The sequence below is a fragment of the Centruroides sculpturatus genome, unplaced genomic scaffold (assembly GCF_000671375.1).
Source record: "Centruroides sculpturatus isolate CEXI.00-Female unplaced genomic scaffold, Cexi_2.0 scaffold1262, whole genome shotgun sequence".
In the NCBI taxonomy this organism is placed as follows: Eukaryota; Metazoa; Arthropoda; class Arachnida; order Scorpiones; family Buthidae; genus Centruroides; species Centruroides sculpturatus.
This window is the reverse complement of record NW_019385498.1, coordinates 1-12,119: the sequence shown is the minus strand read 5'-3', so window position 1 is coordinate 12,119 and position 12,119 is coordinate 1. Positions and strand designations below refer to the sequence as shown.

Sequence of the window (12,119 nt, the reverse complement as noted above, 5' to 3'; positions counted from 1 at the left end):
TTTGTTATTAGCTTGGTATTTATGACTATAATATTATGTATTCATTTATGTTTAAATATTAATTACTTTAATAATATAGTTACTTACTTTATCTTCTAAATATAAATGCTACACATTAATTCTTATTGTGTATATGTATTGGTAATGTTACCTTTTGTTGATACCAAGTGTAAGTTTGAATATTTAGTCAAACATTTTGGAATATTTTATACTTCAGTTTAAAATTTGAAATATAAAATGTTCCAAAGAGCATTTCCATTGATAAAATTTGATTCACTGAATGCCTGAGAAGTTCGATTTTGAAACATTTGGCTTCCAAATTTTGTTGTCACTATATGTATACTCTGAGGAAAATCTCTCATAGTAGGTCGAAAATATCAGTTTTGTATTGAATAAAGTGTTTGCTGGACAAGAAGGTGTTAAGTTTGTACTGTAACTCAAGGTTCCAATTTGTCTTCTATTCTGAGCTATTTTATAAAGTTTTTCTATCATTGTTGAAATAATTAAATTTTTTTATTATTATAAAAATTGTTGTTAAATACTATTTTATGAATTGGATGTTTTCACTTTATTTAACTTTTTTTATTAAACAGGTTTTGATTAATTAATGCCATCAAATTGCCTTTGTCCAATTACTTTAATCATTTCCAAAAGTATTTTATTTAGTTTGTATGCATTAATTATAATTCATATTTATAAAGTTAGAAAGCTTTACCTTCTTAGGATTTTATCTGTGTATCATTTTAATTAAAATAATTGTTTCTTTTATTTTTACAGAACATAATATTTTAATATTATAGCATTTAAAATATTATTAATTTATATTTTCATGCTTAAATTTCATATTTTGGTATAAAATTCTCATCAACATTTAAAAAAATCTATTTAGTTTTTAATTTTAAAATTAACAGAGTACAAACAATTTCTGATGTGAGAACATGGGCTAGTATTTTTTGTAATTTTGAGGATCTTAATCTTATTTAATTTTCAAGAGAATTATTTTATTTTAACAAATTCAACAGAGAAACTTCACAAGATTTTCCCACTGAAAACACTTTCTTCATGGGTGACACATTCCAATAAAAAATACTCATCAAAGGAAGTGTCCCAAAAAAATCAGGGATTGGACTAACTACCAGCTCCCTGCATGACCTTACCAAATTTGGTCATCAATATAGCAGGGGGAAAAACCCCAAATAAAAAAGAGAGGAGAAAAAGGATAAGAGAGTTCCCTACCCATTTTCAAAGTGTGCTCATCTCCACTGAGCTCCACCACTGAAATTCCTGATTTCTCGTCTTTTCCACTGGCCAATCAATTGAACAACAACAGTTGTGGATTTTACTCTTATGAATTTTGGGATTCTAATCTCTTCACCAAGACTCATCACAACTAAGTGAGAGACTCTTCTTTCCCTCTCCAGGACATGCAAGCTGGCCAACAATCGTTGAATATTATAAATCCAGGTATTTATGAACCCACATTACAGAACTGTAAACACTCTCTCATTTTGGCATGCATTAAGACTCTCGTCTCTATTTCGATTTTTTTTGTAAATTATTTTTTCACTTGAAAAATAAATATTTGTTATTTGCTGGTTAAATGTGTAATGGAGTGCATTATTTCTGGTGCACTGTCTCTCAACTCCCTCCTCCATCCCAAGCCTGTTCATTCCTTCATATGCAACTATTCACACAAAATTATTCAGACGATTCCTATGTGCCTAAAGTTACAGGTGGCGTCGGTCCTGACTTGAGCATTGCCTTCATAGCCATTGCAGTGCAACATAAAGGTCACTGACTTACAGATATTTGTACTTATAATGGCTGAAACTAATGCATTAAAAAATCCTTTTCAAGTCCAAACAATCAGCTACACCTGTTAATTTGGCACAGTATGACAATTACTATTAATTAAATATACTATATTTGGTGATGAACTTGTTCTATAAAATGTCTTAATTTTATTCAGGCTTATATTATTGTTATCTTAAAAGCAAAATGAAATTAACTTTATGCAGTGCTGTTCAATCAGCGATTATCACTCTAATTTTAATTTTATAAGGTTAGAGTAAATAAAAATTAACATAAAAATAAAATCAATTTCACACAAAGATTGCATTACTCTCTTATTGTGAACTTTGATTCCTGAATGTGGTTCATTACCTGCATGTGTCATAAATCGTTTTTAATAAAGTGACATAATTAATTAACTAAAATATTAGTTTGAAGTTTAATACGTCCAAACAACACTGATATATTGTATTGTGATACACATGGTAAGTGATTACAATATATATACAGTGTATATGTGATATTATATAGATTTATATATAGGAATCATACTTTATCATCATTATTTTTTATGCTTGACTTATTATAGAAGTTCCAGTCATCATAAGTTGGTGACTACTTGTAATAAAATCAAGTTTTGATGAGTTATAAGTTATCTCTCAAGGAACTGAGCTAAAAATAAATTTTAATTATGCTTCTTTTTGGTTATACATTTAAGTCAAGATTACCACAAAATGTAGAATTAAAGTTTTTATTACAAACTCTTATTATAGCTTTTAACAATGTTTTAATGTTTATCTTTTATGACTATTTTTTTAATAATAAAAATATAAAGTATCTTTTTATTCCATGCTTTTTGTTTTTTGAAGTCACAGTTGATTAATGGTTGAGTAGACATAATTTATCAAGTACTGTACATATCTGGTTAACAGCAATCAATCCAAATTGATTTTTGCATATTCACTGCCACTGGTAATAGGTGTTATGCTGATCTGTACAATATTTATTTTTAATTTTAGAATATTCATTAAAATCTGTTAAGCATTTTATGTTAGAATTGTATGTTGGAGTAGTTGCTGATGTAAAGTTTTGTTAAGGAAGTTTTTTGCTGTCATATATTACTATAAATGTATAGACTTCCTCTAAATTAGGATTCCTGGACATCCATTAGCCAATAATATACTACTAATCTGTCCACTCTGAGAGGCAATTTACCTGCTGAGACCAATTTTATGACTTTTAATTCCAAATATGTGAGGAGAGGGTGCAAGAATAGAATAAGAAAATATGCCATGGAAATTCTGAATATGCTTTATAAAAGAATATTGCAATGTTAATTATCTTTATCAGAGAGGACATAACAAATAAGTGAAACTCTGTAATGAGTTTAGACATAATGAAGTATTTCACTATTGAAAGAAATAGGAATGTTTTGAGACCAACCTAAAACAATGTACAAATTCTAAAGATATACAAATGTGAAATATAAATAGTGTTTCATTGTATTATTAAAGATAGTAGATTGTTGCTTATAGAAATTGTTACATAAATAAGTCATTTATGTAATATAATTTTCCAAATTATCAGTATTCATAAAATTCATTTATATTTTAATCAAAATAATAATAATTCAGGATAAAGTTTTATTTATTTTAAAGTGATATTTATATATCAATTGTATTATCACTATTTAAAAATATATTATAATAATGTATTAAATATGTTATATTGGATACATAATTGTATCAAGAGAGAATTATTTAACATAAACACAGTTCCTCAACTATTAATGGCTGGATTTGTCCCATAAACATCTAGTTTCTCCCAGAGACCTGGATGTTTAAAAGGTATTTATGAAAAATATTTGCTGTTACAAGAAATGCAACCTTCTGTAGCATGTCATACCAAGTCTTACTGCACTGAAAGCTATGCTTTCTACAAAAGTAACTTGAATGACATAGTTGGTAACAACATTGTTGTTATGTAACAACTATGTCATTCAAGTTAGTTTGTGCAATTTTCTTGCAGCAGCTTATGATACAGATTATTATTATAATTATTATTATAAAATGTTTTGACCAAAATATTTATTATTCAAAATTATTACTATTAAATATACTGTATATCAAATAAAACATTACTATTTGCACTACTATGCATATGTAGCTAGAACTATTTCTAAGATTATCAGCACAAAACCTTTCTCACTAATTTCTAGCCTTATTAACTGGAGTACAAACGTTAATAAGGCTAGAAATTAGTGAGAAAGGTTTTATGCTGATAATTACTATTTGCAATCATTAGGTAAAATTATAAAATTTCAAACAAAGTAATTAACTTAAAACATAGATGTAATAAAACTTGAGTGTAATTTAATAATTTATAAATATTAATTACATATTATTAATTATTCATATTCATTATTTTTTTATTATTTTCATTTTCTTCTGGAACAAACTGAAACATGCTAATATCATAAATGATAAATGTAAAATTTTTAATTTTTCTCTTAGTTCAGAAATGTTATTGCTAATTATGTTTATATTCATACATCATACAATTTTATGTAAATTCTTGTTACCCATAAAATATCTGATAACTTTTTTTGTAAAATATTGATTTGCATATTGTTTAGTTTTTACTGAAATTAGCTTTGCGTTTTTTAAAATTAGAACTGTTAAATTAAAACACTTTTATTATAAATCTTTTCAACTATTAGATTATTTTATAACAGAACAATCAGAGCAAAAGTTTAATACTCATTAAGTATTAAACTTTTGTTCTAGATCATTAAAACATTTTTATGCTTTTCTTAAATGAATTACCATAATAATAATAACATATTAATTTTAAATTATGAATAGACTCAATTGTTAATCTATTATACTATGTAGAAGATCTCTGATGTAAAAGCATCTCCATTCATGGATTGAATAAATTATTTTAAATCAATTTTATTCACAATATATTATAGAAACATATATAACCAATACTTCATTATTTAAGGTCCAGTTTTAAATGGGACACCCTGTATTGTATTAATTATAATGTTGATTACGTTGAAAAATGAAGAAAAAATTATGTTTATCCTTTCATTTTTCAAATATCTTCACTCAAAATAAATACATTTTACTTGAATAAAAAAATTTATATATATTTGAGTTAAGAAAGTAATAAAATTTTAGAAATTTGAATTATAAAAATTACCTTAAATAATGGTGTATAAAATTAGCATAGTAATTTAACAGATATGCTTTGAATATTAAAATGATAAATCAGTAAATAACTTCAAATTCTCAATATATTAGTAATTGAGCACAATCTTAGAATAATAATTTTTCTGTTTCTTTTTTTGGTGAGACTGCTATAATACATCATGTTTCTGTGCATATAAGAGCATGGTCTTATAGATGAGGCAAAATAGCACTACCTAAAAATCTTACAGTATAGAAAGAACTTTTAAAATTTTTAATAATGGTTACCACTGAGATTTATTGAATAGTTACTGTATTAGTATATTTACATTTCATTTACATTGATTCAGCAGTGCAGTACTCTTATAAGTCTAAACAAGCTGGCACATATAAGAGCAAGGTCTTAGGAGCAAAGCAGGATATTTGTTTCTTTGAAGTTATGTTTCAAAAATGCAAAATCAAGCCATTTTCACATATAAGGGCATGCTTTTATTTGTGTGGAAATACAGTTTATCAGATTTATACATATTACCATTCTTAATTATAACCACAAAGATATTAGCAGTTCTCAGTAAAACTCTAATTAGATATACCATGTACAAAAAACTTTTATTCGATTATAATTTTATTTATTAGTCAGACATTCCAAGTATAGATTATCTTGATTTGCTTATTAACATTTGAGATAAGTTATGATAATTGACATATTTTATCTTATAACCTTTACATTCTGTAAAATCACAATAATTCTAATTATATCACAATATAAAGATAAAATGATTTTTCTATGAAAATAGGTTAATGATTGTCATCAATTTTAATGAGAAATGAGAAAAAAAGAGGCATTGTTTTCAGAATGAATATGACCAACTAATGCAAACATTAACTATGGACACAATCATAAATAATACATTGAATGAATAATTCTTTTTCTACTTTTTATTAGAATAAATGGTTTTGCTTTTGAATTCAATAGTATTGATGCCCTTAATATTATTTGTATTATATTAAATACTGAAATTATTTTAAAAAATGAATCAATGTATTGATAAATTAATTACTATTGGCATATTATCAATAATATTGATTGTAATTAGTTGAGATAGCCACTGTCATCATGACAATTATCTCATCCAATTTCTAATTGAGACAATGATATTATTAGCTGTTATTTTTACACAAATTCATATATTTGCATAAATTCAATAACTCATACAATAAATGAGTAAAGAACAAATTAATTTATTTAACTTATTAAGCAAATTTATAAAATATTCAAAATAATTTTGTAAAATAGCTAAATCAAAATTATATACTATATTTTATTACTGTAAAGTTTTGCATGAATTAAAAATCATCCTGTATATACTGTACTAGCTTACATAAAGCTTCATTAACTTACTGACTGACGTTAATTTAAAAGCCATGTGCTTAATTTTAAAAATGTTTGTTGTTATTAATTTACTCAACATTATTATAAATTACATTTTATTTTACTAATAATTGATTATTTGTTATTAAATTTTTATTATTATTTACAGTTACAGTTAATTCTTTCTGATCTGAACTAATTATAAGGGTTACCCAAATGAAAAGTGGATACACATCAGAATTAGCAAACATTTAGTGCAAATCTAAAAGGAATTTTCATGTTTGTTTAGTGAAGATTCCAGCATCTCACAAGCAGATCGATGCTTCTTGTGTAGAATTCTGGTGACTGCTGGTAAAAAAATTCTTTAACCCTATCCTTTACTTCATCATCCGGCATGAATCTTTGCCCTTATAAAGCTTTCTTGAGAGGTCTGAAAATGTGAAAGTCATATGGCAGTCAAAAAAAAAAAAAGTCAACATCACTTTTCCAGCACTGGGTATTGTTATGGACTTACAAGGGGCCAGGGAGGATGAATGTTTACATTGTTTGCTCATGTTCTTTGTTTCAGGTATGTAATGGTGGTGCCATGTCTTGTCTCCTGCAATAATAATAAAGGTTGAACTCAGGGTCTTTGTTATAGTGTTGTTCTTGTCTATAGATATTGGCACTCTTATTCTCTTCAGCTACATAAAACTGAACTACTGCCCATTGTTTGATTCTGGATGCTTCCATCATAACTAACTTAACATTAATCTGCCAATTACTGGAGATAAAATCTATTTCCATCAATACTTAATGCAGCCCATGCTTTGCCTATGTTGAGCTTACCCATATTTAAGGTGGTCCACTAATCACTACTTTGCATGATGAAATATGACAAGTATCCACTTTTCAACTGGGCAATCATAATATTATACAGGAGTGCTTAGATTAGTGAGAAATTCAGCTAAGTGGGAATATATATACAGTCGACCCCCTATAACACGTGTGCTGGGCTGTGAACAGCACACATATTTGTAAAATCTAAGTGACTCATACAACATGGAATTCATATAAAACGGAATTATCAACAGTGTTATAGGGGGGTCGACTGTAAAGAAAAGGAAATTAGAAACAATTTCACAGAAATATTTTAAAACTTTTTCATGATGTATTTGGTACTTGTATAAAAAATATTCTGCAATTTCTTTTGTTTCTTTTTTAGCTGAGACATTTAGCAGAGAAACAAACGAAATTGATCCAGATTAAGCAGAGTTCAGAGTAGTATAGGTTTAGATTAGCAAGAGTGCATTATAAACTGTTATTATTTAAATAAAGAACAATCAAAAATTGCAATAAAATTGTGCAAAGTGACAGATTGTCAAAGTCAATCATATCATCTCAGTTCCTGTAAAATTTGTTTTATTTATTTTTTAAAGTAATAAAACATATGTGTATTTTTATATTTATTATAAAATTGGACATTTCATTCATTCAAACATTTTTTTGTTTTTCAAATTTACCATTGAGAGAAAATTCTTCATTTTATGCTTTGTTTTCCTAATGATAAACTTAAAAATGTTTAAGAGTAAAAACCATATCTTTTATATTTTTTTCATGTATAGTTCCTATTTTCATTTTATTATTATCTGAAAGAATACAGATACAATAGAATTGAAATTTTATTTTTTCACATACAGTTTGAAATATCTGTAAAAAATGAAATGTTCCAACTAATGGAATTTTAAAATGTTATCTTGAAAATTAAATACAAATAACTATAAAATAATCTGTTATATCTAGAATATTAGTCAAAGTTTAACCTGAAAAATTAGTGCTTAGGATTTTTTTATTCTTTCCACTCCTATAGGCACTTAGAGGGCCCTCTTTTCAGGCCCATTGTGGGTTTGGCCAGGTACATAATAGGACAGCCAAGCAGTGAGGAGTGGGATGTGACTTATCTGGGACAGACCACTCCTCAAAAAGTTTCTGGAATTATTTGCCCAGATTTAATCCTCTGTCCCCAGAGCATAGACTGATGCCATATTACCATGGCTATCTAAATAATTCTTCATAAATTTACGTAAACAATTACTAAGCATTATATTACTACACAAATATAGTAATATAATGCTTAGTAATTGTTTATGTAAATTTATGATGAATTATTAAATTCCTATCAATATAGAAACATTAAATGATTTACATTTTATGTGATTGTTTAATAGAATTGATTAATAATTTTTTTCAATTTTTCTTATAAGAATCATTTTTTTTACAGCAAAAGCTTCCAAAAGTCATAGATCATCAGATATCATCAGTATGTTGGTTAACATATACGGAAGCAAGGAATTGTTTGTCAATGAATATCGCACACTTCTTGCAGATCGCTTGTTATCATCTTTCTCTTATAACACAGAAAGAGAAATACGCTACTTAGAATTACTTAAACTACGTTTTGGAGAATCACAGTTATACTATTGTGAAGTCATGCTAAAGGATGTAGCAGACTCGAGACGTATAAATGGGCATGTGAATTCTACAGAAGCTTCATCTAATGATGGAGTAGTAAGTAGACATAGTATTTTAAATGGCTTATGACTTAATAACATGATTAACTTAAATCAATTTAATAATGAATTTTAATAAATTTTTTTTAATTTTTAAGGAATTTCCAATTAATGCAATGATACTGTCAGCTCAGTTTTGGCCTACAATTCGAGAAGAAAAATTGGAATTACCAGCTAAAGTTTGGAAAGCTTTACAGAGATATACAACTGCATTTGAGATGTTAAAAGGAAATAGAACATTAACATGGAAACCTCATTTAGGTTTAGTATATTTAGAAATTGAACTGAAGGATCGTGTTTTAAAATTATCAGTTTCTCCTGTACATGCTACAATTATATGGCATTATCAAGAAAAACGTAAGTTAAATTATGTCAGATTAGAATAAAATATTTTTATTTCATTTTAGTTGCTTAATTTTGTGTAACTTTTATACAAATACTTAACAGTAAGGTGGACAGTAGATGAGCTGAGTTCTGTAATGCATGTTCCTGTTTCTGCTCTTCGTCGAAAAATTACTTTCTGGCAAAGCCATGGAGTGCTGAGAGAAGAAGAAAATGATACTTTTGTTCTTGTAGAAGAGCAGCAAGGACGTTGTCAAGAAGTAGTAGTCATGGAAGAGGATGAAACTGAATCAGTCACTGCTTCATCACAAGATCAAAAAGAAGAAGAACTTCAGGTAGAAATTGTTTATATTTTTTAATTATTCCTTTGTTAAGACTTTTATCAAATTATTAAAACATTTAATTGATTTTTAACCCAATGTTTAGAATAGAATTTATGGCTGTGGCATTAAAATCCAATTTAAATGTTAATTTCATTTCATTTCAGAATTTCTACCTTCAAAGATTTTTATTGAAAATTTATTTATTTTTTTTTTCATTTTGAAAGATATTCTATATTATAATATATTAAAATAGTAATTTAAATTTATAAAAATTTTTTAGATTAATTATGTGAAGCTTCATAATTATACAAATCATTTACTACACATAATGATTAATTCTATTGTTGAACAAATTGAAACATATCATTAAATATATACTTTGATTCAAATGTGCAGGAATAAAGACTAAAAATAAATTCAATTCCATTGAGTTTACACATTAAATGTTTATATTTTTACAGTAAATTCTTGATGAATAACTCTTATTTATAAAATATAGTTTGATTGAAAATTTTAAAGATTAGAAATTGAATGTCATAATATCTCACAAATTATATTTAATTAATTTTAATAGTTTGATAAAAAATATCTTATATAATAAAAATAATTTATGATAAAAATTACATACATAAATATAAATATTAGGAATTTTAAACTGGTATATAGTAGAACCCTAATTATCTGAACTGATTCTGATGTGTACCAAGGCAAACCCATAAGTGAATACACTACTTTTCTTATACTGTAATTAATAAAAGAAAGTTTAAAATGATAATATGCATTACAAAATGATTGGTTTCTGTTACCTTTCATCATCATACTTTAATTTGAGATAAATCATTCATGTTAAAATGTAACTACAATAATACATATTTTTATTCTTAAAACTTTTGTATGTTATTAGCTACATAATACATAAGAATAGTATTTTTACATCATTTATGATTAAATTAAATAAAGTATAAAGAGGCTTTGAAATGCTACCATATAAATATTTTATATTTATAATTTTTAATCCAAAATGATTGTGACCATCCACAATCATTTTGTCCACATTAACTCAGATAATTGGAGTTCTACTGTAGATTGATGTTTAAGTTAAAATTTTGGATAGTCCACAAACTATACATTATATAAAGTTTAGTAACAGATAAATAACTATATATAGTGCAGGCTGTCCATACAAAATTAATTAAAGTTTTTGATGTGTTATCTCATTTAAAATCATTTAACCTCATTTACATTATTAACTGTCTATTGCACTAAAGAAAAGAGTACTGTCAGAGTAAAATATTTTGCTAGAGACAAAATATTAAAATTAAATGTATTTAGTTTATTAATTTTGTATATAGGATTTTAAAATTTTACTCTTCTAGCAGATAGCAATATTTATGACTCTCTATTAACTTTTTATATTTTGATTTTCTTTTATAATTAAAATATACCATAATTTTATATCATAATGTAACTTTCATATTGACAGCAGGATGGCCAAAGGGATGAATCTACTCCAGCAGATCTGGGATCAAATCCAAGCGATGAAAAACCCAGAAATGTTTTGTGGTTTGTCCCAGATATGTTGAGGCTTGTTCTTCACCACCTCCATTGTGGACCTGGCCAAATCCTTGAGGGGTATTATTAAAAGACTTTCTTGGCTCCCACTGGGCAGAAAGAGAGAAAAACAAAAAATATTAAAATATTCTTATTTTAATAGTATGAATCTTATAATATAAAATCAAATTCAACAGAAAATATGTATTGTGTAAAAATGAAAGCTTTAATAACAGTTAATATTTTATATAATTATGTTATCAAATATACTTTTATATGCATTTATTACACAAAAAATATAGTAATCTGAATTTTTACATTTTAAACTAAATAAATCAGTTCAATAATAAAATATTTAATAATTAACAATATCAAATTATTAAATTTTATTTACAAAGTTTTCTCTATTAATAAAATAGAGAAAACTTTGTAAATAAAATTGCTTGGATTTGATCCCAATATCGTTTTTGGTAGGACTTTGTCTTCAGATATTTATTTAGATATTTATTTAATTATAATTGTTGCCATTAGACGAAAATTTACAAAAATATTAATAAAATGTTAATTTTCACATTTTCAAATGATATGAAATTAATGTAAAATACACTCAAAAACTTTTTATCATTAAAAGATACTAAAATTTTAGAATTAATTTTATTAAATAGAATAATGTTAGACTATTTTATTTTATTCAAAAACAAATACTTTTTTTAATGTATAAAACAAGTATAAATATTTAATTTATATATTTACTTATTACAGATGTTTTGGTCATTCATCGTTGGTATGTTAACAAATTTAGAATCTCTCCCATTGGAACGCATCCATACCATGTTAAGGATGTTTGCTATGCCAGGTCCTAACACTAGCGAGTGTGGCATTCATGAACTACGTCAATTTTTAGATAGAAAAGTTCGGGAACAAAAATTATTATATTCTGGCGGATTGTACAGATTACCCAGGTCTAATTCTTGATTTTAAATTTTTGTGTATTGTA

General features: G+C 26.0%; 1 protein-coding gene across 2 annotated transcripts in view; it reads left to right on the top strand.

Moving 5' to 3' along the window:
- LOC111639545 (anaphase-promoting complex subunit 2-like) overlaps nucleotides 1-12,119 on the top strand; it is a 34,386-nt gene extending 22,267 nt beyond the window's left edge. For both annotated transcript variants that reach the window (XM_023385431.1, XM_023385430.1), the window contains exons 9-12: nucleotides 8,618-8,904; nucleotides 9,005-9,263; nucleotides 9,354-9,583; nucleotides 11,885-12,119. In XM_023385431.1, coding sequence (XP_023241199.1) covers nucleotides 8,618-8,904; nucleotides 9,005-9,263; nucleotides 9,354-9,583; nucleotides 11,885-12,097 — 989 coding nt within the window. In that variant the 3' untranslated portion in view covers nucleotides 12,098-12,119. The remainder of the gene's footprint in view (nucleotides 1-8,617; nucleotides 8,905-9,004; nucleotides 9,264-9,353; nucleotides 9,584-11,884) is intronic.